This window comes from Chlorocebus sabaeus, chromosome 15 (assembly GCF_047675955.1).
Source record: "Chlorocebus sabaeus isolate Y175 chromosome 15, mChlSab1.0.hap1, whole genome shotgun sequence".
Lineage (NCBI taxonomy): Eukaryota > Metazoa > Chordata > Mammalia > Primates > Cercopithecidae > Chlorocebus > Chlorocebus sabaeus.
The window spans coordinates 920,440-946,579 of record NC_132918.1 but is presented as its reverse complement, the minus strand read 5'-3'; the positions used below and the strand labels follow the sequence as shown (position 1 = coordinate 946,579).

The 26,140-nt window shown below is 48.7% G+C and overlaps 1 protein-coding gene across 3 annotated transcripts in view; it reads right to left on the bottom strand.

Moving 5' to 3' along the window:
- SCN5A (sodium voltage-gated channel alpha subunit 5) overlaps positions 1-26,140 on the bottom strand; it is a 100,300-nt gene that overhangs the window by 35,523 nt on the left and 38,637 nt on the right. For all 3 annotated transcript variants that reach the window (XM_073023354.1, XM_073023352.1, XM_073023353.1), the window contains 10 exons: positions 24,922-25,152; positions 23,332-23,395; positions 21,883-22,024; positions 21,168-21,365; positions 19,985-20,164; positions 18,966-19,337; positions 14,197-14,329; positions 13,009-13,247; positions 2,557-2,730; positions 839-1,189 (listed from right to left, as the gene is read on the bottom strand). In XM_073023354.1, coding sequence (XP_072879455.1) covers positions 839-1,189; positions 2,557-2,730; positions 13,009-13,247; positions 14,197-14,329; positions 18,966-19,337; positions 19,985-20,164; positions 21,168-21,365; positions 21,883-22,024; positions 23,332-23,395; positions 24,922-25,152 — 2,084 coding nt within the window. The remainder of the gene's footprint in view (positions 1-838; positions 1,190-2,556; positions 2,731-13,008; positions 13,248-14,196; positions 14,330-18,965; positions 19,338-19,984; positions 20,165-21,167; positions 21,366-21,882; positions 22,025-23,331; positions 23,396-24,921; positions 25,153-26,140) is intronic.

The following is a 26,140-nucleotide window of genomic DNA, read 5'->3' as shown; positions in this document are numbered from 1 at the left end:
GACAGAGGTTGTAGTGAGCCGAGATGATGCCATTGCACTCCAGCCTGGGCGACAAGAGTGAAACTCAGTCTCAAAAAAAAAAATGTGGTGAAGAGTGAGTGAACAGATGGATGGGTCAATGAGTGAGTAAGTAGACAACTGGATAGACAGATGAGTAGATAGATGGAATTGGTGAATGAGTGAATGGTGAGTTCATAGATGGGGGTGGATGAATGAGTAGAGGAGTGAATGGTTGGGTGAGTGGACAGATGGGTGATGGATGAAGGGAGGGATGGATGGTTGTGTAAGTGAATGGATGGGTGGATAGATGAATGGGCATATGGATGCGTAAGTGTGTGAATGGGGGTTGATGAATGGGTGACTGATAAGCAGATTAGTGAACGGATGAGTGAATGAGCAAAAGGGGGTTGATGGATGAATGACAAGGTGAATGAGTGGATAAATGGATGGGTGGCTTGGTAACTAGGGAAGGATCTGCTGATCCTTCTGATTGCTGGAGTGGTGAATAGATGGATGGGTGGGTTTGTTGGTGGGTGGGTGATTGATAAGTGGATGATCAATAGGTAGACGGATGTATGAGCATATAGGTGCAAGAATAAATGGGTACATTGAATAGATGGTGTGTTGATAAGTATATAGATGGATGAGTAAGTAAGTGCATGGCGGGTGGATGAAATAAATGAGTGAGTAGTTAGATGGAAATGTGGGTAAATGAATAGATGGATGGATGGATGGGTAGATGGAGTGATAGAAGGGTAAGTAAATGGATAATTGGATGGGTGGGTAGCTGGGTAGATGAGTGGATGGTGTGTGCGTGTGAGGCCCTTGGCCAACTTACCACAAGGTTGCCAATGACCATAACAAGCAAGAAGACCAGCAGGCACAATGACTGCCCAGACACCTCCATGCAGTCCCACATGGTCTCGATCCACTCTCCACAGAGGATGCGGAAGATGATGAGGAAGGCATGGAAGAAGTCCATCATGTGCCAGCGAGGCAGCAGGCCTGAGTCGCTGTCCCTCAGCTCTGAGTAGTTCTTGCCAAAGAGCTGCATGCCCACCACAGCAAAGATGAACACGATGATGGCTAGCACCAGCGTCAGGTTCCCCAGTGCCCCCACTGAGTTCCCGATGATCTTGATCAGTGTGTTCAGGGTGGGCCACGATTTGGCCAGCTTGAAGACCCGCAGCTGGGGAAAGAGGAAGAGCAGGGGACCTTGTGAGGGTTTCTGGCTCCTGCTGCCCACGGGCACCCTCACTCTCTCTAGTTCCTGCCTGAAAGTCCAGGGAGTCCTTGGAGGGCACTGACACCTATTTCCCCCCCCCATTTTTCCCAGAGCACCCACTACTGTTTGTCTCCACAGCCTGAGGGCAGCTTCATTGGGCACTGCTCTGGCGGTCAGGTCAACAGCTCCAACCTCACATTCCCAGCTCAGCCCTTCTCTTCGTCCCCACACCAGCCTCCTCTCTGCCTTGGCCTCACTTCCAGGAACTGCCCACTACATTCTCTCAACAGGCAATGTCCTTGCTCTTTCATACCTGTCCTCATCAGGTATCCTTTGGGGCAGTTCAAACCATCTCTGAGTCGTCCAGTCACCTCTGCCTCTCAGTCATCACAGAGAAAGAGGGGAAGGTGCTTAACACTTACTGAATGTCTGCGTGCCAGACCTTGTGCTTAGAATGGATGAACTCAGTCAGAACTCCCGATAACCACATGAGGTTGGCACTGGTATTACCTCATTTGACAGAAGAAGCTGCCAACCCTCACAGGTGGAGTAACTTAGGTCTAAGTCCCTTGGTTTATAGCAGTGGAATCAGGACTAGAACCCACAGCCTTGGCTTTCCTCCTGCCCCCATCATCCTGGCTTCCTACACACTCCCCGCCGCTCCACACCCACCCACTGTATGTGCAGCAACCCACAGTGCTCAGGACCTCCTCCAGGAAGCCTTCCCTAACTACACCTCCCGCCCCATGTCTGGACCTCTCAAGCATTTCAAGCTCCAAGTGTGGTCCACAGACCAGCAGCTTTGACATCACCTGAGACTCACTGAATCAGCATATGCATTTTAACAAGATCCCCAGGTGATGTGTGTGTGCATTAATATTTTAAAGATGCTGATTCAGAAACCAGCAGGCAGAACCTCGGATGAGCAGTTAGCAGCCCAGCTCCCTCTGTTATCTGCCATGTAGCTGTGGGAAATTCGTTTCATCTCTCTGAGTCTCCTCATCTGTGAAATGGAAATGTAGTAATACCAGCCCCACTCCTGGATCCTGTGAGGGCTAAAGGGGTCACATTGGACCACAAAGGGCTTTGCAATTCATTAGGATGGCCACCACAATTGCTCCTCTGGAGGAATGCCTCCTGCCTTGCCTGCCTCTGTACCCTACCATCACCAGCACCGGGCCAGGCATCCAGGGGTACCTAGCAAATGGCTGTTGGGTGAAGGCATGACACATCAAAGTAGGGATGACCAAGTGATGACCTCAGATTGGGTTGTGCCCAGCCCTCCACCCCCACCCCGCCCACCCCTCCTTGCGGTGGGTCCAGCCAGGTACCAGGCGGAAGGAGCGCAGCACCGACAAGTTGCTCATGCGGGACAGGCCCAGCTCCATGAGGCTAAGGATGACGATGATGCTGTCGAAGATGTTCCAGCCCTGTTGGAAGTAGTAGTAGGGGTCGAGAGCAATGATCTTGAAGGTCATCTCTGCTGTGAAAATCCCTGTGAAGACCTGAGGAGGGAGCAGGAATTATTCAGGATGGAAAGAGCCCCTGGCCAGCAGGGGCACCTGCCTCCTGACTCTCGCTGTGGCAGGGGCTCCCTCCAGGGCTGCCAGCTCTGACTGCGCCCAGGCTCCCAGTGGGGATTTGCTTGGCCATGGCCCAGCCCTTGGGGACAGCTCTCTTCTCCAGCCTGCTCCCCCAGCCCTTGCAGCTGCTCACCAAGCACACCAGGCACACAGCTTGGCCGTTGGGAATGGCCTGGGCCCTTTGCAGGCTCCACAGAGACTCACGGCTCTAGGGGGCACCTGCAGTGGACAGTGACATGACCTAGCGCTAGACTTCTGATCTGTGTGTCCACAGGAAGGGCTTTCACCCAACACATGCCAAATCCACGCATCACCATGACGCTCATGGCTCCCTGACCCAGAGTCTCTGTCCTCGCTGTCCCTGCTCCTCAGGAGGCCCTTCCTCCTCATCCACCTACTGGACTCTGCCCACTGTGATAATCAGCAGCCACTGCTTCCCGAGGGCTACGTGCCAAGTACTGGTCACAACACTCTGCACATGTGGTTTCTTTTGATTCATCCAACAACTCCATTAGGAAGTATCATTGCCTGCAGTTTACAGGTAAGGAAACTGAGGCACTGAGAGGTTGAGTAACTTGTCTGGGGTCACGTAGCTATTAAGTTTGAGAATGAGAAGAACCCAGTGCTGCTCTCCAGAATTTAGGTTGAAACCTCCTTTCTCTTCCAGAAACATTCCTCAGTGGGCAGAGGCTGAACTTTGCCTGGACTTACAAGTCCCAAGCTGCCCAGCCTTGACCGGCAGAACCCTGTGGTCAAGGATCCCATGGTGCAGTGGACCAGAGAGCCGTGCCAGCTGCCCTGCAGTGTGCCAACTGAGGAGAGAATGTTCTGTGACGGTGTGGATGGCAGGAAGTCGGGGTCCTGTATGCAGGGCCTCTTGACCATGCTGAGGAGCTGGGGGGCTGTCCTGAGGGCAGTGAGGAGGCACTCAGGGTCTTTTGGAGGGGAGGGCTAAAGCCAGAGGGCCAGAGTACCCCTGAGAATAGTGTCAGGCCTGCAGCAGTTGTGAGGAGGTGGGGGTCAGAGACGGGCATTGCCGAGGCACCTCACCGGGGTTGGCAATCAGGTGAGGAGGTCACTCTGGTCTGGGCACCTGCCCTGATGGAGCTCTGTGCTAGAAAGGAGGCATTTGTTGGCCACCCCAGTGCCATCCTCTCCCCATCAGCTCAGAAGAGGCCCTGTGGAGGTGGGCTGGAGGGCAGCGGGATGCTGTTGGCTCAGGGGTAGGCACCACGAGGGCAGGTGGGCGGGCTCCTCAGCACTGCCACACAGGGCACCACCCACCAGCCCAGCCCTCCTGACTTCAGGGGTCCCTTTAGTGCTTGTGCCAGAGGGAACTGCTCCTCCATCAGCCGGGTCTTGGGAAAGGGAGGGACCCTGAAATCCTCCAGCCTCAGTTTGCGTTCCTCACACAGAGAGACAGCCTTGAGACCTGCTTCTCTCCCCAGCACCCAAACCTGTTTCCATACATTTTCCAACCCCCGCCCCATTGCCTGTTGCTCTCCTGTTCCAGCCACGCCTGTTCCTTGCTGTCCCCTCCTGGGGGCCTTTGCACTTGCTGCTCCCTTTCCCTGGGTCATGCCTCTCCCCAGCCGCATAACTAACTCCCTTCAGAGCCACCTGATCCATGAGTGTCCTGGTAACTTAAAATGTGCCTCCCTCCCACCAAATTCCTTATTTCCCATCCTTGCTTCATTTTCCTCTGCCTCACACCACCATCTAACAGCTATTTGTTTATCAAGCCTCGTCTGTTTAGAAGATAGGCTGTGTGATGGCAGGGACCTTTCCCTACTGTACCTGGAATGATGCCCAGCCCATAGGTGGTCCACTAGTATCTGTTGAATAGATGAACGAATGTTTGAGCCTTTGACCTGTGCGCCATGTCCTGCCTGTCCTGTGCTGCTCTGCTTACTTCCAGGAGCCTTCCCTACCCAGCCTCAGACACACACAGCTGTGCTTAGAGCCCTCACTAAGCAGCACAGCCTGCGCAGTTTCCCTGAGAGCCCCTACAAGTGGGGCCCGGGTAGCGCCTCCCTTGGACCCCCACTTCTGATCTTCCCCAGCACTGCCGGGGTGCACCAGGGTGGGTCTGACACCTATGAGTGCCGACACTCATTTCTAGAGAAGGGAGCTCAGGAAAAGCCCTGCACCTCACTTTGTCCAGGCTCCCAGCTGTTTTGGTGGCGAGATGGCAGTGATCAGGTGGAGCTAGGACTCAGGAAAAAAAAGACAGGAGAGGCTCTTGGGGAGTGCCCTTCGGGGAAACGATAAAAGGTTTTTCAGGGACCTACAGCATCACCTGGAAGCTCTTTGGAAATGCAGAATCTTGCAAGGCCCCAGACCTGCTGAATTAGAATCTACATTTTGACCAGATTCCTGGGATTTAAAGTTCAAGTGCTGTTTTTGACCACGAGCTCTCAAACTTGGTGCACTCTGTAATCACCTAGGGAGCTTTAAAAATATGGATGCCTGGGTCGCATCCTAGAGATGCTAGTTACGTTGGACTGGAGTGGAACCCAGGTATGGGGACTAAAAAGAAAAAAACTTCCCAGGTGATTCTAATGTGTAGCTAAGCTTGAGAAGTACATACATTTTGGTAACAGACCTCCTCCTTCCACAGGCTCATGCCAGGCTTTCTAAGGCCATGTGATCAAAGCTTGATGGTTTAAGATATGCAGAGAATGGTGGCCAGGCCCGGATTCCAGAGCAGGGGCTGCCTCTGTGTGATCTTGGGCCAGTTTCTTCAGCTCTCTGAGCCTTGAGGGTCCTCATGTATAAATGGGGATAATAATAACAACTCCATAGGAGGTTTCTAGGAGTTAGAGCTAATGGCTGTGAAGTGGATGCTCTGCATGAGAGGGTGATCACTGTTACTGTCAGCAGCATTTATTGTGATTGCTGAGAGTGGCCAAGAGCTCCAGACCCAGGCAGGGGCTGCCTTCAGATATAAACAACTCTGCATGTTTTATAGGCTCACTGGGATCTGGCAGATGGAGGCTGTGAGCATGGTGACCCACTTCCCCTAACTCCTGGCAGGAGGTTCACTGAGCAATGAGTGCAAATGGCTGCTTTCCAGGAATTGGGGGAACTTACGGGGAACCCCAAATTCTCTTTGACCTTGGCATATGACTTTAATGGGACCATATTCCATGCACTATAAACCTGTATCTAAAACATAGTACCTTGTGAACATCCTTCCATGCCAATTAAACACAATCTACAGCATCATTTTTCCTTCCTTCCTTCCTTCCTTCCTTCCTTCCTTCCTTCCTTCCTTCCTTCCTTCCTTCCTTCCTTCCTTCCTTCTTTCCTTCTTTCCTTCCTTCTTTCCTTCTTTCCTTCCTTCTTTCCTTTCTTCCTTCCTTCCTTTCCTTCCTTTCTTCTTTCTTTCCTGCCTCCCTCCCTCTCTCTCTCTTTTTTCTTTTTTTTTTTTTTTAACATTTGTGGCACATTCCACTGTACAGATATGCTATAACTGGTTTAGCCATTTCCCTGTGATAGTCATTCCTTTTCCCCTATTAAAAACATTGCCACAATAAATATCCTTTTACATGTTTGTTTTAAAGCAACGTGTCTAATTCTTTTCTTAGGAAAGATTTCCGGAGATGAAATTGTGTAGTCAATGAATGTTTTTCAGAGATTCTGACACATAGTGCTAAATGATCCTCGGAGAAAGGTTTTAAACAATTCCATGAGCTGCATGTGAATAACTGCTTCCCTTTAACTATGTTAATACCGGGTACTCCGTTCCCATGGCCTTTTCTCATCCAACAGGACATTCTTGTTTTATTGGACATTTCTTTTTGTTTTGTATTTCTTATTTGGTGAAATTTTCTGTTCATATCCTTTGCTCTTAATTGTTCTATTAAGGTGTTTGCTTTTTTGTATGGTTTATAAACATACTTTATATATTAAGGATATTACCCTTTTGTCTATTAGTACTATTTGTGTTGTCACAATTTTCCTGATTTGTCATTTACCTTTATTGTATTTGTTTACACTTTAAAATACTTTAAGTATAGGATAATAAGATGATTATCTGTGCACCTACCACCAAACTCTAATGAATGTTAACATCTTGCCATATTTGTTTCAAATCTTGTTTTCTTTTTCCTTACCAAAAAAAAAAAAAAAAAAAAAGCACATACTTAAATAGCATTTGATGTATGCCAGGCACTGTTCTAGTGTTTTACATATATTAAATCATTTAACCCTCACAGTAACCCTATGAGATATGTAATGTTTATTATCCTCATTTTACAGATAGGGAAACTGAGATACAAAGGAGTTAAACCAGTAATTCAAATGATGGCTTCCACTATGAATTCTTACGTATCATGTGCCATCACAGATAAACCAGGAGCCACCCATAGTACTGTATTCATTCCAAGGTAATCACTATCCCAAATTTGATGTTTATCATTTCTACACATTTTTACATTTTTAATGTATATAACAACACATAGTATTTTTGTATTCTTTTAACTTTATGTAAATAAGCTATGCTTTATATATTCTCTTTCAAGTTCCTTTTATTTTTAACATTGTGTTTGAGATTTATTGACACATGTATATGTGTCCATTCTAATTGTGTACAGTATTTCATTGTATGAGTACACAATTTATTTATCCACTTTATAAAATTAATGGACATTTATATTGATTCTAATTTCCCCTACGACTAAACATACTGTAAAGAACTTTCTTATACATGTTTCCTTGTACAGATGTGTGAGACTTTCTTAAGAATATATATATATATATATGGCATTGTTGAGTAGTAGGGTATACAGTATATATCTGTGATTTAGCAGATATTGTTCAATTGCTCCCCAAATGGTTGTACCAAATCCACACTCTTACAAGCTGCGAATTCCCACTGTTTCACATCCTTGTCAACACACAGAAGCCTAGTTTTTATTCTGTTAGGGCAAGAAAAAGTATTTCAATGTTGCTTTAATTTCCATTCCTCTGTTTCTCTTCATTTGTTTATAACCATCTGAATTACCTCTTCTGTGATTTGCTTGTCATTTCCTTTGTCCATTGTTGTGGTTGTGTTTTTATCATTTTATCACTATCCCTCTTTTCCTATTGATGTGTAAATCTTCAATATTGCCTGGATTCTATGTATTTCTAGTTAAATACTTATCATAATATCAATTTCCAGTTTGTGGTAGTGATTTCACTTAGTTTGTAATATCCCTTGTTGTACAGAGATTACAAATTTTAACAATTTATAATTTAGCAATCTTTTCTTTCATGATGTAAGCTTTTTTGGATTATTGAAGGCCTTCCCAACCCCAAGATCTTAAAGCTTTTTCTCCTGTTGTTATTCCAAAAACTTTAAAGTTTTGCTTTATCACATTTAGGTGTTAAGTACAATTCCCCTGCATCTAATTTATGAATATGATGTGAGGTAGGGATCTAAATTGATTTTCTTCCATGCAGATAACCATTCTCCCAGCATCGTTTATTAAACAGTCCCATCCTTTTCCTACTGATTTATTTTATTTTATTTTATTTTATTTTTTGAGAAAGAGTCTCATTCTGTCACCCAGTCTGGGGTATAGTGGTGCAATCTCAGCTCACTGCAACCTCTACCTCCCAGGTTCAAGTGATTCTCCTGCTTCAGCCTCCTGAGTAACTGGGACTACAGGTGCATGCCACCATACCCAGCTGATTTTTGTATTTTTAGTAGAGACAGGCTTTTACCATGTTGGCCAGGCTGGTCTCTAACTCCTGACCTCAGATGATCTGCTCACCTCGGCTGGCCTCCCAAAGTGCTGAGATTACAGGCATGAGCCACTGCACCTGGCCTTTTCCTACTGATTTATAATACCATCTCTGTTATTTATCAAGTTACCAAATATGGATTGTTCTACTTCTGTGTTCTCAATTCTGTAGCACAATCTTTTTTTCCATCCCTGCACCAATACTATAATATTTTTAGCTTTCTAAGATATCTTAACATACTATGGTAAATTCCCTACCTTAGTCCTTAATTTGTCTTGATCTGCTTTACTTTCTATATGAGTTTTAGGATTATCTTGTCAAGTTCCATTAAAAAAAGTATTGAGATTTTGACTGGAATTACATTGAACTTATAGGTTAATTTGGGAAGAATTTGTATCTCTACAATAGTCATACTTTCATTCATGAAAATGGCACATCGCTCCACTTTTATGTCTTCTTTTATGTTTTTTGGCAGTTTCATATTTTTTCATGAAATTTGCATATCTTTTGTTATATTTATCGCTAAATTTCTCATAGTTTTTATTGCGATCATAAGTGATAACTTTAAAAATTTATTTTCTCCAGTTGATTGTTGATGGTGACTAGGAACACTATTTGGAATACTGAAGCTGTACCCACTAATATTGTTGAACTCTCGTATTAGTTCTAACAGCCTCTCTGTAGATTTTCTAAAATGATTTAAATAGACAACAACATAATCTGGAAAATAATGTCAGATATGTTTTTCTTCCTTCTTTCTTCTATTTCTTCTCTTCATCTCTCTATATTACATTCTGGGCAACTGTATTAGATCTAAATTTACAGTCATTTAATTATCTCCCCAACTGTATTAATATGCTATTTGATGTGTACATTGAAATTTTAATCTCAATGGCTATATTTTTCATTTATGGAGATTTTATTTGATTCCTTTTCAAAGCTGTATTTTTTTTTATGTTTTTAATCTCTTATTTTATGTCTCTGGCTATTATGAACTTTTTTTTTTTTTTTTTTTTGAGCAGAGTCTCGTCCTGTCACCAAGACTGGAGTGCAGTGATATGATCTCAGCTCACTGCAATCTTGGCCCTGCTGGGGGTCCAAGTGATCCTCCCACCTCAGCTTCCCAAGTAGCTAGTACCACAGGTGCACACCACCACACCTGGCTATTTTTGTGTATTTTTAGTAGAGACAGGGTCTTGCCATGTTGTCCAGGCTGGTCTCGAATTCCTGAGCTCAAGCAATCTGCCCGCCTCGGCCTCCCAAAGTGCTGGAATTACAGGTGTGAAATACCGCGCCTGGCCAATTATGAACATTTTTATCATCTCTATCATGCAATTCTACTATATGACATTTTTAAGGGGATAGCCTGATTGTGTCTGTGTGTGTGTGTGTCTGCTGACTCTTCCTCATGGTGGAATATTTCCTTCTGTGTTTTATAATTTGGGAAATCCAGCTTGACCTGGGCTAAAGGTGTGTCCTTCCAGAGAAGTTTTGTTCCCTTTTAGTGGCCCCAAGACATTATTCTAGGATCACTTTCTATGTTAATTTTTTAGATGTAGGTTCCAGGACTACTCGGGTGTAAATATGAACCCCAAATCTGTATGAGGCCAAATCTATAGTCACAGCCTTTCAGGGGTTGCTTTTTTCCTTTCCAGCCCTGGCTAAGACAGGGCTTCTTTATCATTTCCCAGGGTTTGTGTGTAGGTTTTTTCTGGATCACCATTTTACTGAATGTATGGTCATATTCTTATGGGGCTACTCAGTTTCGACCCCTACTCACACTGTCCCAAGGTTGAGTGTCTTGTCTCTACATGCTCATTAAAATCCAAGCCTCCAGATTATGCAAATCAACACCTCTCCACCCTACCTGCGGCAGCTACAGAGCCATTTCACAAGTTTACTGCTATGGTTTTTAAGCTTCTTTTTGTTTTTGGCACTTCGGGTTTCCGTTACAGTAGCCCCCTCTTATCTTATCCTTATCTATGGGGAATACATTCCAACAAGGTTCTTAGTGAGTGCCTGAAACCATGGATATTACTGAACCCTATATATACTATGCCTTTTCCTAAATCTACATACCTCTGATAAAGTTTGATTTATAAATTGGGCACAATAAGAGATGAACAACTTCTCTTTGTTATGTATTTGGCTTCTCTTTGGCACATCTGTATTGCCAGCATCATTACTCTTCTGCTTTGGAGAATAACGATTAAGTACAATAAGGGTTACTTGAATACAAACACTGTGATACCACAACAGTCTATTTGATAACAGAGATCGCTAGTAAATGACTAATGGGTAGGTTGCATATAGAGCACGATACGCTGAACAAAGGGACAATTCATGTCCCCGAGCAGAATGGAGCAAGACAGTGTGAGATTTCATCGTAATACTCAAAACGGTGTGCCATTTAAAACTAATGAATTGTTTATTTCTGGAATTTTCTATTTAATATTTTCACATCATGGGTGACCATGGGTAACTGAAACCATGGAAAGCAGAATTGTGGATAAGAGGAACTACTATACTTTCTCATGCACTTAGCTATGTAATTCAAAGACTGTTTGCTGTATTTTAAATTGTTTATTAATAGAAGACTTTTCAGATTTTCTTGTCCATAATATTGCTAGAAACAGAATTTTCATTTGCCTTTTATCTTTATTTGTGTGATGGGCTAAAAAGTTAGTTAAATCTATCAATCTTCTCCTTTATGGAATTTGTCTTCAGATACATGCTTAGAAAGGCTTTTCCCAAGCTGATTATTTACTCATGCTTATTTTTAGGGTATTGTTTCTTAACACTTAATATTTAAACTACCTAGAATATATTAAATGCAATAAAATCAAAACCTTACATACTAGCAATAAAGCTATACAAACAGAACAAAATAGCTATAACCCAACTATACTGCCTATTATCTATAATTTAACGATAAGTTTAATACAACTGCAGTTCGGCCACAACTTGCTGACCCAGTGAAGCCACCAGTGCTGTTCATCACACCTAACTTGCTGCTCAGTCCAACCCAATGGTCACAACCTGATAAAACCACACTCAACTGAAACCCTGCATAACTACCATCTGAAGACTACCCAACATTCCCAACAGTGCCATGAGACTTCTACCCACGGAGACGTAGCTTTCCCTTCTGTTTGCACATAGAAGGAAAGAAAAGTAAAATTACAGCAAGTGGACTCAAATTGGTGAAAAAAATCTCAATAGGCCCTGCAGAGAACTATCTAGAGTCCTGGGTTTGGAAAGTAAGAAGAAAAGAAAATCCTCATACCCCACAGCGTGAGAGACCTACCTGCCTATGGGGGTCACTTGAACAGCTGGGCCTGAGACAGGCTGGGTCTGCAGTAAGAGCAAGCTTAGATCAAATAGGGCCAGAAGTCCCCCTACCATCCTCACACCAACCTCAGTGGTGATCTCAGAAGCTCCTTTTTGAGGCCAGTGGGCTCATGGCAACTCTGCCCTGGGATCCTCTAAAGACGAGCTGACTCTGTTTACCTGGACTGATCCAATATGGACCTGTCCTGGGAGTTGAGAGATGCCCAACTCTGCCCCTGCCATGTCATCCCTCCAGTCTCTGGGCCTCAGTTTCCCTATCTGTATAATAAAGAGGCAGGACTTGATTTAGTATCAAGAAAAAAAAAAAATCGGAATTAGAACCCAGACATTCTGACTTCCAGGAGCAATCTAACAACAACAACAATAGCACAGCTATCATTTGTTTTGAGTGCTTACTGCTTATCAATCTATGAGCCAAGCAGATTATAGATATTATCTTATTCAATCCTCATTACCTTCCTATGAGGTTGATATTGTCATACTAATTTCCCATTTATTGAATTCAACAAATATTTATTGGGCCAATTACTGAGTAAATTGCTTGAGATCAGCTAGTTAGTAAGAGCTGAGTCAGAATTCAAATCTGGCTCTGCCTGATTTACTTACTACACCCAGCTATCCATCCACCCATCCATCCATCCATCCATCCATCCATCCATCCATCCATCCATCCACCCACCCACCCATCCCTCCATCTTTCCCTCCTTCTATCCAACCATTCATCCACAATTTCCCCCATCCAACAACACTGATGCAAGCTCGGTCCATAAGAGAACTACCTCCTGCACACACTCTCCTCCATCTACAAATTACAAAATCTCAAGTCTCCACACATTTCAGGTTTACCCTCAGCTCACTTTTGTTTTCTAGACTGTGAACATCTGCATAAACTTTTCACTCCACCCTCCCACTCCAAATCTACATTTCTCAGCTCCTTAGAAGCTGACCTTGAGATTCCTTCCCTCCTCCAAGATGTCTTCTATGACGATTCCCACCCTCAAAAGATCCTTCTGTGTGCAGGATCCCTTCTCCCTTACCCATGAAGGCTGTGCCAGCTGCCCGAGGTTCCTTCCTGCCAGGATGCCCATTTGATAGCCAGCTGCAGGTGGCTCTTACCAGGTTTCCGACCTGCAGCATCTCCTCGAATTCACTTGTCATGTTGTAGTGCTCTAGCGCCATGAAGAGTGTGTTGAGCACGATGCACATAGTGATGGTGAGGTCAGCAAACGGGTCCATGACCACCAACTTCACTCCCTGCTTGATGGACATCCATAGTGGGCAGCACTCCCAGATCAGGTAGCGCTGGGCGAGGCGGTTCCAGCATGGTGGACACTTGCGGCGAGACTCCTCTAACTCTGAGGGGACAGCCAGTGAGTTAGTTTGATTCTGTTGACTGAGTCATATGTATCTGGAATACCTTCCAGAAAAGATTTATGACTTGCTTTGGGAGATGACAGGGCTACTACATGACAGTGGGACAGTGGGGGCAGTGAAGGCCGAGGGAATGGGTGGCTTGTGTCTTGGCTCCTTAGTCTGGAAATATGAGAGAAGAGGGCCATAGGGACAGGAAACAAAGATGGAGGCGGGGAAAATGGGGACAGGAGAGATTATTAGGACAAACGTACAACTGCTTAAGACAACAGTCCCACACAGACCTGGGGACACTCAGGGGAGGACAGGCTGAAAATGATGAAACAGTAATGGGGACAGGCAAGTTCGGGCACAAGGACACCTGGGACAGAATGGGTAGGGACAGATGTGGACATCTGGGATGTGTCAGGACAAATGGGAGAGGGGATGCCGAGGACTGGCTGGAAAAGATGAGAATACATCTGAGATAGGAGGGAACAAGATCAGGACGGGGGGTGCCAAATTCAGACTGGAAGGGATGTGGAGTTGCCTAGGGCAGGAATGGCTGGGAAAGATGTGGGATGCCTGGAAGAGCCTGAAGTAGATACGGGAATAGCTAGAACAGATACGGGTGTGCTCCGGACAGGATGGTCCTAGACAACATGGTTATGGTTGGGAGACGATGGAATGAGACTGAGAAGCATCTGGGACAGGCCAGATGTGGGAGTGTTTGGGAGAAACATAGACATAGTGATGCCCAGGAGAGAACAAGCTGAAACAGATGAGAAGTGACGGAAGGACAGGCAAGGCTCCACAGAACAGAGAAGGCTGGGACAGTGTGGGGATGTCCAAAGCAGGCCAAGACAAATGGGGGATGCCCGGATCAGGCTGGGATGAAGGTAAGGGTGCCTGCAGCAGAGGTGGGGAGTATTTAAATGACCTGGGGATGCTGACCTTCCAGTGCGCTGGTGAGGACACTGACTGCGCTGAGAGCCCGCTGCCGTGCTCCTGGCTCCTCGAAGCCATCTATACATGGAACCTGGGGGGTCAGCATCTGGGGCCCACCTGGCTCCTCCGATGGTGTGGTCTGAGTGCAATCAGGAGATGTGCGTCAGCCTGGGGAAAGGGGTCCTGCCTCTAGCTCTAGTCCTGCTGGAGCTGGGGTGGCCAGTCCAGACTCAGGCTGGGGATGCCATCAAGATGAAGGTCTTGATGGGACACTGGATGCTGGGCTTCTCTGTTCCCAACTCCCTCCCAGTTAAGAACTCCCTCCACCCCTCCTGCCAATCACTGTCTCCTTCATTCTCATTTCTTCACTGCCTCTCATCAGCAGTGATTCCTGAGTGTGGTCAGGAAGCTACATGTATCACAGGTCCTCCCTGAGCCTGATGCTGTCATACACATTAGTACATGCAAAAATGATCTGGGAGTCTTAATTGACCACAAGCTTCCTAGCGTCAAGAGCATAAAGAAGCTGAAAAAAAAAATCTAACATGCTCTAAGATAATGCTAATAGAAGGATAAAGTACAATGCTTACACGTGGCTGGTGGGAGGCTGTGTCTTTTGTGGGGGCAGTTAGGCTGTATTTACCAAGAAAATTTTAAATTGGCCCTCCAAGTCCTCATCTGCTAATCTAACTTCATAAATAGTTACATATATGCATCAAAAAAACACATAAATGATGTTCATTGCAGCACTGTTTCTAATACCATAAGAACAAAACAACCAATCAATAGCAACCATATTCAAATCAATTATAGACACAATCCAACTCTGGGCTCTGATAGACAACAAAGAGAATGAGGCAGTTCTTTGTATGCTCCCATGGGGACATCTCCAAGGCAAACAGTTTGATGAAAAAACAAGAAAAAGATCTGGAAAATGCATACCAAATGATTAAAGTGGACATATCTGGGGAATGGGATTGTGGGGGAGGGGAAAGAGAGGGAGAAGTTCCCTTTTCACTTCTGCACTGTGGGGTTTGTTTTCACCATGCATGCACCATTTTTATCAGTATAAAACCCAGGCCTGGAAACAGCCCTGGTGAAGGGAGGTGGCAGGCAGGCATTCTCTAGGCTTACCTGGAGCCTCCCACAGAACCAAGGAGGGCCAATAAAGCCTTCACTTCAGCAGGGCCCTGCATGACCACAGCCCAGGCGCTGAGCTGTTCAGCACGCAATAGCAAGACTCTGTAATCTTCGCAGGGCAGAGGGAAGATGGGCCTAGACTACCCAGGGTAGAAGAAGCAGGGCATAGGGTGGGCACCAAATAGATCTGGGCTCAAGTTAAGGACATCCCGGCCATTGGTAGGACTGCTCTGAAATGTTGCCTAGGGAGGTAGTGAACTCCAAGTCATGGAAGTATTCAAGTGGAGGCACCTGAGAGGGCTGAGGTGGCTGGTGCAATGGTACTACCCTGGGTCCAACGCAACCATGAATTTGGCCAGCTTAACTCACAAGCAAGTTTTAAATTTTCCCAACTTCTCCCCTCCTTCTTTGCCATCTATGATAGTTTGGTTATCACTTGGCACATATGCACTCTCTTTCCCCTCCCACTGAGGGTGAATTAAACTTCCCTGCCCTGGGCATGAATGGCTTTCTTTGGACAACAGAATGTTAGTGGACACGCTGTGAACAGAAACCTCAACTGGGCTAGTGCTGTTTATCTTGCTCTTGTGCTCCAGGAATTCTCCATGAAAAGAGCTTCCCCAGGTAGCTGTCACCCTTCCAGCCTGGGCCTCAGAACAAAGACGTGGAGCAGCCCTGAGCCTAACCCACATCATGGAGCCCAGCCCAGCCAGCGTGCAGTCTGGAGCAGGGCTTCCCAGCTAAGCCTAACCTACAAGGGCCACGCTGTAGTCAACCTGCAGATGAGTGAGCATGAGAATAAAGGCTTGTTGCTAGATATTGACTTCTGGGGTAGTTTGCTACACAGTGTTATGATGACAGTAGCTGACTAATACACTTTCCTAGTCCAGGTGGTCATCCTCCCTTTCCCAAAACCACTACAACAGCCTCCTAACTGGCTTCTTTTCTTCTTCTCGTCCCTCTATTCTCTGCATAGTAGAAAGGGATTCCTTTAAAAAGTGAATCAGATAATGTCACTCCTCTGTTCAACAACTCCTCCCATCCTACTCCTCCCCATCTGACTCACACAGTATATCCAAACTTTTCTATGGTCTAGAAGGTCCTGCACAGTCCAAATCCTAACTCAGGAAACTCATTTTAACGTTTCACCACACCTGGCCCTGTCAGTCACTCTCATCCCTTGGATGTGTCCTCCTCCGGGGCTTTGCACTTGCTATTCCCTCTATCTGAATGCTATTCCTCTGCATCTTTAGGGCTGGCTCCCTAAAATCATTTGCCTGTCAATTTTAATGTTACCTCCTTGGGAAGGCCTTTCCCAAGTATTCTAATAGCCCTCATCCTCATCCCTCCCCTTAGCAACTTGCTATCACATGACTTATTGCTACCTGAAAATATTGATTAGTTTACTGTCTTCCTAACTATGGTATAAACTCCAAGAGGACAGTGATCTTGCCTTCTTTGTTTGCTGATATAACCCTGGAGTCTCAACACTGCCTGGCACTCCACATGGCAGGCTGGCACTAGATAAATATTAGATGGATAAATTCTTGGGAATCAATCAGAAGGCTTGGGTTAGAGTTCCAGCTCTGTTCCTAACTGAGGTGGCCACAGGAAATGAGGATGAATATTTAACATGCAGGGGGAGAAAAGGAATGGATATTCAGTGTGCTTCTCCCACCTACATCTAGACTTTTGGAACCAGGAAGTCTCATACAAGCAGAGGGCAAAGTAAGTCTTCAGTCCCTACCTCCCAATCTGGATAAACTGAACGTGAGCTGTCTGCTGGGCTGGCCCTTCCTCCCCATCCTTGTTGATTAGGCATCCACAGGGTGCCCAACACTGTGCTCTGTTTTCAGACTAGAACTGGGCAGGAGGAATGTGTCACTGGGGACCCAGTGAAAGCACAGAAGGCATTCCCAGCGCCTGCAGCCTGCTAATCTCTTTGACTCTTCAAATGTCTCCATCTTGGTTCGCTAATTCCTTTAACTTTGCAAATGACCCTGTCTTGGCCTGCTAATCCCTTTAAGGTTACAAATGGGCCCCACAGAAGTGAGAATGGGTGAAGTCAGAATTCCTGGTAATGAAGTGCTTGAACTTGGATTCCTCCCGACATGTGCAGTACAATGAGATGATTTTCTCCTTAACGAGATTAGGAAATTCTATTAGCGCTCGCAGCTGCTGACCTGATTCCATGAGGCTGAAGCTCCAGGGCTGAACCTGCCTGGTTTAGTGTTCCTGGAAGCTAGACACCCCACCCTTCAGATGGGCCAGGGCCTCCCCAGCTTTACCTAAAGCTGTGGTCTGCCCCCAGGGGTGCCCAGTTTCCTCCCTTCACACTGTGCTCCAGAGGAGTGTGGGACCCTGGGCATTCTGCAATGTGCCCCAGGAACCTCACTCCTTCCTGCTCACTAATACCGATAACAGATAATACTGATGACTCCAACACCAGGCAAGTCCGGGTCTCAACACTGGACCTAGTTGCACTCTTTCAGTCCTCACCACAACTTGCTGGCGTATAATTTTCACTTTACAGATGAGGAAATTGAGGCACAAAGAGATTAATTAACCTGTACCATGTTCCACAGATTGAGCAAGAGTCTGAGTGACATGAAATAAGCCATGCGGCTGGGAGCCCTGCATCTTCAGGCCACCCTCCACCTTCCTGGTCAAGCCTCCCATCCGCTCTACCTTCCTCTCCAAGTGCACCCTGCAGGCCTTGGGGGCTGAGCCAGATGTTCAGCTTTTTCCTGGGTGGGCTGCTCTGGTCATTGTGTTGGGGGCCCGGGGTCCGCAAGGACACCTGATGGCTGATTGGGCAGCCATGAGTCTGTCATAGGATTGACTAAGTGACCAAAGTTCTGATTGGCCTTTCACAATCTGGCCAGTCCCTTCCTATCACCTTTGGAGCAGTCACTACAACTTCTCTCGCCGTCGCTCCCTCTATTCCAGCCAAACTGACCTCATGGCATCTCCTCCAACAGGCCAGGCAGATTCTGCCTCAGGGCCTCCACGCTTGCTGTTCCTTGTGCCCAGAACAGGCTTTCCCAGATGATGGTCATGGCAGCGTTACTAGCTGTGACATATTTAACTATTATCCTTCTTTATCCCCATCACACACAATATAGACATTTTTTCTTTTTTGATTTTTTTTTTGAGATGGAGTCTCACTCTGTTGCCCAGGCTGAAGTGCAATGGCGTGATCTCAGCTCACTGCAACCTCTGCCTCCTGAGTTCAAGTGATTCTCCTGTCTCAGCCTCCCAAGTAGCTGGGATTACAGGCATGCACCTCCACGCCCAGCTAATTTTTGTATTTTTAGTAGAGATGGGGTTTTACCATGTTGGCCAGGCTGGTCTGGAACTCCTGACCTCACGTGATCTCCCCACCTTGGCCTCCCAAAGTGCTGGGATTACAGGCGTGCCTCATTGCACCTGGCTTTCCTTTGATTTTTGTCTGTCCGTCCCCATTAGCATGGATGCTCTATGAGGGCAGAGATTTTTTTGTAAGTTTATGCACCTAGAGCCCAGCACATAACAGGTGCTCAACAAATATTTGGTGAGTATTTTTGGACTTGGCACTGGTGATCGGTTTGAGAGACCAGAACTGCCCTGGTTCCTGCATCTCGGGGCTGGCTCACCGTGTCTGGTGGGTGCTCTAGCATCACAGGGCGGAGGAGGTGGCTTCCTGGGGATGTGGCCTCTGGGTCACCTGCCCCCAGTAAGGAGACCACTCCATTGCAGTCCACAGTGCTGTTCTTTTTGCCATTGAGGACGTGGCCAGGAGTCGAAGTTCCAGGACTGGGCTGTCCCTGGGCACTGGTCCGGCGCAGGGGCCAGGGCACCAGCAGTGATGTGTGGTGGCTCTCGCTGTCCCCCGCTGTGCTGTTTTCATCATCTGCAAAATCTGTTTCGGAACCCAGGTCTCGCCGGCGGAAGGTGAAAATGCTCCCGCGGCTGGAACGTGGCTTCACAGAAGTCCTGCTGAGGCTGTGGGTGAGGCTGAGATGATTCTAAGGGCACGAGGAGAGGGGACACGACCATGACATGTGCTCTTCATGTGCTCCCAGCCTGTCTTTTGTGCCACTGGCCTCAGCCAAACTTCTCGGAGCATTGACGGCTTTTTTTTTGCCACACAGGAACTGGGTGGGTTGGGCCAGGGGTACTTGGAAGAAGCGATGTGGGGTTAGAGATAATCCTGTATCTTCTGGGATCTCTACTCCCCTCAAATCTATGTCTCTGGAGCTGGGAGCCTGAAACTTAACTGGGCTTGGAGTTAGAGCTCAGGTTGGGTAAGGGAGAAGGAGGCAGGAAGGCTCCTGGTGTTGCAGATAGGCCCGGTCTGAGCAGGACCTGGGGCACTCGGAATGGCCCCTCACTCTTATGGGCATGTCCTTGAACTCCTACCAACCCATACCATGGGGCCTCGTCCCCCGGCCCCAGCTCCAGTGCTGGGATACTGGCCTCAGGTTGGGGATATCACAACACCCAAAACTAGCCTGTCCCTCTGCCCAGAGCTCCCCTACTCTAAGGAAGGCCATGGGAAACAGGAAGGGCAGAGAGGAGCAACCGTGGGGGCTGTGACTGTACAGGAGCCTAGCATGATGGGCTTTTCATGCCAGACCCACCCTAGAAAAGCTAGAACCACAGCTGGGATTACCATTGCTCTGGGACCATCTTCTGAGTCAGACTTGGGGAGCCTGTCCTCCCCACACTCCTCAGTTCCTGAAGACATCTGTTTTCTCCTCTTGCTTCTTCTCTCATGGCTGTTTACTGGGGCCAAAGGGGACATCTCCAAGGAGCTACGGGACACGGTATCCACACCCCTGATGGTGAGGGCCTGGAAAAGAGTGGAGGAAGGGACGTTTCCATCATTGAGACTTTGTGCAGCCTCAGGCTCAGGCAGGCCAGGCAACTCTCAGTGACTTGGATTTCTCTAACAGTAAGTGGACTTGCACACCTACTCCAAAATGAGGACATCATGGAGATAAACTCAGACAGACCCAGAATATTTTGGGAAAGATCAAGATCCAGGAAGGAAAATAGGAGTGGCTAAAGTAGGCAGTCTTGGAAGAGGGGAGTGTGCGAAACAGGTGGGAGGTGGGTGTGGATGAGCAGAGAAGTGGCAGAACCAGAGGGCAGAGGCTCTCCTAGAAGGTTTAGCTGGCCAACAGTGTACTGGAAGATGTGGCATGGGGCAGTGAGAAGAACAAGTGGGTGCCCACAGCCTGGCTTCTAATAGCTCACTCTATAGCCAGCCTCCAGGCTCCACCATGTGGGGGACTGGGGATGGCTAGGGCAGCATTGTCAGTGCTTATTTTCTGAGATAGCTCTGTTCTCTGACATTGGACCTTCTTCACTACCCCACCAGAAGGCATCCCTTGACCAGAATAAACTATGTGCATGGACACACGGATCTCTTATCCAGCATGCACTATGCTCACCAAGACCATCTTTACCCAGGAGCTACCACCCAGCAGGCACCATTTTTACCCAGCTGGCGCCACTTTCATCTGGAAGACAGGATGACCATAGGAACAAGTTTACTCAGCACAAGCCACACTCATAGGACCCACCTTACCCAGCAGATGTCACTTTTACCTAGTAGGCTCCTCACTAACAGGCACGTCTCAACCCAGCAGGTTCCAAATTTTTACTCAGCAGATACCACATTCACAGAAAATACCTTTACCCAGCAGGGACTGCACCATGCCCACAGGAACCAGCTTTACCCAGCAGGTACCATGCCTGCAGGCACCAGCTTTACCCAGCATATACCCCACCTATAAGCACCCACAGTCAGGTGAGGGCTTAGAGGCTCCTTGGTGGCACTGCTCACCCACCTCGTGTTCTTTCTTGAGCATTTCCATGGCCTCCTGGAAGCGCTTTTCCTTCTCCTCAGTCTCAGCGATGGTGGCTTGGTTTTGCTCCTCATAGGCCATGGCGACCACGGCCAGGATCAGGTTCACCAGGTAGAAGGACCCCAGGAAGATGACAAGCATGAAGAAGATCATGTAGATCTTCCCTGCAGACCTGAGGGTCTGGGGGAGCAAGGGGGCAGAGGTCACCCTCACTGGGGCCCCTACTGGGTTATGGCATTTCCAAGTCACCTGGTCTAGTTGTACCAGGGGTTCAAATAGCCATAGCCTAGGGAGGAGGGTAGAGATGTCCCACCTATAGAGAGGGACATGTACTGACCTGCAGAGAATGACCTGCACACAGTGGGGCTGTGTCCCACCCAAGGAGGGAGGCAGAATGTCTCACCCAACTCAGGGCATGCTGTGCCCACAGAGGGAGAATATTCCATCCTACAGGGAGAAAGAGTGTCCCACTCACAGAGCAGACAGCATCCTATATGAAGGGACTGGTGCTTCATTACCAGCAAAAAGAAAGTTTCTTTGCTTGCAGATCCCTTCTCCCTCAGAAGCAAAGGTCCTTGTCGCCTGTCCCCTCCAAAGCTCTCACCAGTGGGGAGGCTGCTGGGGCCGCTTCTGGCTAGTCACTCGTGTAGCCTGGACCCTGAGGCCACAGTTGCTGTCCCTCTGTGGGCACACACACCTGCTGATAGAGGCGCTCCCAGCAGTCCTGCGTCATCAGGCGGAAGAGTGCAAGAAAGGCCCAGGCAAAGGAATCGAAGCTGGTGTAGCCGTGGTCAGGGTTCTCGCCTGCCTTTAGGCACCGGTAGCCCTCGGGACATGTCCTACAGCCACACACAGAGACTTTGTTCCATGCTGTCAGGGGTCTGTTGCCCTTGAGACCCTTGCTGGGCTGGACTTATCGCCCTGGGCAACCCAGTGTATGCCCCACTGCTCTGTGAAGCTGAGCTTCACAAACCTAATGCCATGCGGCTGGATCCTGCCTCGGTGACTTTGTTCGTGCGTGCCTCCCACTGGGACACTATCTTCCTCTTTACTCTACCTATCTGTACTCAGCTAGGCCTAAATCAAGCTCCCTTCTGCCCATATGACACACCATCCCCAGCTACTATTAAGTTGCCTCTCCTCACAGAGAGGAAGCACGCAAGCCTGGCTCATGTCTCTTCCTCGGCCCGTCTACCCCATGAGGAGTTGAGTACAGCACGGGCATGGGGGAGAGCAGTGAGCCTCGGCTGAGCTGAACAGGATGAGCCCAGGGCAAAGGCAGGGCCATGGGGTTGAGAAATGATTCTGGAGGGGATGGGTTGGGGCTTGGCCATGTCAGGAGCCCATTTGCATAACTGTGCACACAGCCACTGGTTCAGTGAGGCAGATCCACAGTTCACAGAGCTGGAGGTGACAGCCTCTCTCCCAAAGAGGAAACGCTGGTCTGGAGTCATGTGTGCATGTATGTGTGTGTGTGATACACACACACACACACACGGACTTAGCAAGCGGATGGATGCATCCAAGGGACCTCTGTGTCTTGTTAATGTCCCAAGACCTTTCAGACAATCTCTTTGGTGACAGGAAGGAGGCAACAAACTTGGTACTTCTCCTTTGAGGTGACCCTCTGTGACCCCCTTCTCCAACACTCCATGGCACTGTCACACTGATCCAGACCCTGGTGTGCACAGGGCCCTGGAAGCTGCACGTGGCTACTGGGGCATCTCAAGGAAAGTCCAGGCTGCTGGGGAAACCACATTCACTCCAAGGGACAGCTCAGCAGTGAGGGAGGGAAGACTGGAGCTGGAGGGAGCAGTTCTGGGGAGCTTCTGGAAGGGAATGGAGTTGGGGGTGGGCTGGTTGGGGGGCTGTAAAAGGCATCCCGAGCTATCCCTCAGTCCCAGCCCACCTTCAGGGCTCCGTTAGCTCTCCCTGCAGCTCTGTCCCTGACCTTTCTCCAGCAGCTGTCTCCTCTTTGCTGGGGGCAAGGTGGGAAGCTGGGGAAGGGTCCTGGCAGGGAAGGGAGACAAAAGAAGGCCTCACTGTCCCTGGGGTCAGGGCATAAATAGAAAATAGAATCAGTTGAGAAAACACCAGGAGACTCCCCTGTCAGGACAAAGAGACCCGGGTGGTGGGTGCCACATACCCAGCGTCAGAGCTGTTCCCACACAGCAACACGTCGGAGGTGCCGTTCTTGAGCAGGTAATTTTCTATAAGAGAAACATCATGCTGGTGAGGGGCACGCTGGCCCAAAAGTTTCTCCCTTGCATCCAGGGTTTTGGGGAGGTGGAGACCTCGCTAGTGGTCTTCATTCTTCTCTGCCCCTGCCCTGCCCCTGCCCTCTGCCTGGCCAGGCTTCAGGCAACTCTGGCTGTGCCTCTGGCCTTCCTCCTGCTCCTCTGCAGACATCCTGCTGCCAGTGTCCCCATGCTCTCAGAAGACACGGGAAGCCTTAGACAGGGCCTCAGCTGTCCCCACAGGAAGCTTCTGCACCCCACCCGAAACCACTCAGGGGGCCCACCAAGGTCAGGAGGCAAGGGTCTGGGCAGAGTTCCAGCTTGGCTGCCGAGTCACTGTGGGGCCTTGGCCGGCTACTGCCCAATTCTGTACTCACTTCCATCACATAAAATGGTAGAAGTGATGCCTGCCATCGTCACCAGCTAATGCTGTGGTCTGTCCGGATGGAGCTGCACCAGACAGGACTGCCCGTCTTGTCCTCTCCTCTCTGTGGCAGTCATCAGTCTCCAACATTCACCATTACCTGGCTTTGTCTTAGGCGACAGTTGTCAAAGCATGGTCCTCGAACCATCATCATCAGTGTCAACTGGAAACTGCTCAGAAATGCAACTTCCCGACTGCCACCCAGACCTACTGACTCAGAAACTCTAGGGGTGGTGGGGCCCAGAAATCTGTTTTCCAGAGCCTTCTAGGTGACTTGGGTGCACATGGAAGTTTTAGAACCACTGTTAAGAGGCCACTGCTGAACTACTCATTGAGTGTCTATGTTTCGTTTTCCAAAGTGGACTGCTGGTGTATGTAAGAGGCCCTAACCTCAGAATGGCCCTCAGAGTCATTCTGGCCCAGGGTCCTGTGGCCTGGAATCTGGCTGTGCAGCAGCATGTACCTCTGAAACAGACCAATGGCTCTAGTCAGGAGTGGTGCTGGCCATCAGCCTGGAGAATGGAAGTGTGAGCCACAGGGCAGTGAAACAACAGAGGGGCTCACACAACTTGGCACAATCACTGGGCTTGTTCCAACTCCCTTGCAGGGTTTTGGGGTACACGTACATGGAATTAGCATCCTGGTAAGGAACACTGATGTCAACCGGAAATCTCCATGCCAGCTAGGTGGGGCTTCACTCTGAAGCCTCATCAACTACTCCGGCTCCGTGTCCAGCCCTTTCCTAAGCTGACAGTCTGTGGGCAGGCTGGTCACCTTGCCATTGCAACACTCTAGGGTCAGTCCCATCTCCAAATGCTGCAGCTGCTCTTCCCCCAACTGGCCCTCCATCTAACTCCGTACTTCCCACTCCTCAAGCATTGCCTCCCCATCTAGCCTGGGGAGTCACAAGGCAGGCCCTAAGTCTGCTCCCCATCTGTCCTCTGTCTGGGTCTCTGGGGGATCAGACAGGGCTTGAACAACCCTGGAGGCCTGCCCGCTGGTGACGCATGTGTGGGAGGTGACCCCGCCCTGCTGGTCTCACAAAGCCTTCCCCAGCTGCAGAGAGAGTTCGCACCTGGATCACTGAGGTAAAGGTCCAGGGATTCCCACACCAATCCATCGGCCTCCACGGAGCCGTTGGTGCCATTGAGCGCTGTGAAGTTGCGCACGCACTTGTGCCTTAGGTTGCCCATGAAGAGCTGCAGGCCGATGAGGGCAAAGACACTGAGGCAGAAGACCGTGAGGACCATCACATCAGCCAGCTTCTTCACAGACTGAATCAGGGCCCCCACGATGGTCTTCAGCCCTAGGGAAGGCAAGAACAAGCACGCGGTCACCCAGGGGCACCGAGCTCTGTGCTCCACTGGTGGGGGGCTGGGCCTGAGATGAGCTGGGTTGGGACCTGAGTAGGCAACCAGAGGTGGGGACAGAATAAGGGAGGCTTCTCCTGGGCTTTGAGACCCAAGCCCCACTTTCCTCAGCAGCTGAGATTCTGTCTTGATTTCCCTGGGCAGGAGTCTAGGCTGGCTTTGTAGTTTCAGAGGGAATCTGCTCCTCTTTGCTGCCCACCAGCCAACTATATGGCATGGGTGTGGAAAGTGCTGTTTTCTTGAGAAAACACATACTCAGAGCATCACCCCCTTTGGCTGGTCTGAAGGTGTGCCAGACCTACCCCTTTTAATGTAGTCCGTGGAAAAGGAGATGGAGGCAATGGAGGGGCCTCAGCCTTGATCCTGAGATGGGGAGAAATAGAGCCATTCCTGCTGGGGGTCCCCCTGCCCCACAGCTGGGGTTGGTTCTATTTGATGCACAGGGAGTGTGGATTGTTTGGAGGAAACTAGGGGCCCAGGGTCTCATCGGGTAGGGGCTAGGGGCTGTGGTCAGGTGTGTGCTGGGGGCTTTGGGTGAGGGTCTGGCAGGGTCATGGTAGGTGATGTCTAAGGGGCCTGCGCTGGCTCAGGCCCACCTTTAGGGAAGGTTCAGAAACAGGGCTGACCTGCATTGCATCTTCCCACTTACCCTGTCCCTCTAGGACCTCCCCACGCCCCCATCCATCCCATTCTCCATAGCTGAGAGGCTGTGATCTGTTAGTTGCACAGCCTAGCTCCCTGCAGAAGCCAGCACCACATAGCAGAATAACAGAAAAGCAAGTGTAGACACCAGTCTGGCCCTTAGCGACTGTCCTAGGACAAGTGCAAGCAGAGCATGGGGAATGAGGGGGATCCTCTGCCAGCAGCAGGGCCCTGCCCCTCATGCCCCTGTCCCAAGCGGCCAGATCTCAGATTAAGCTCCAT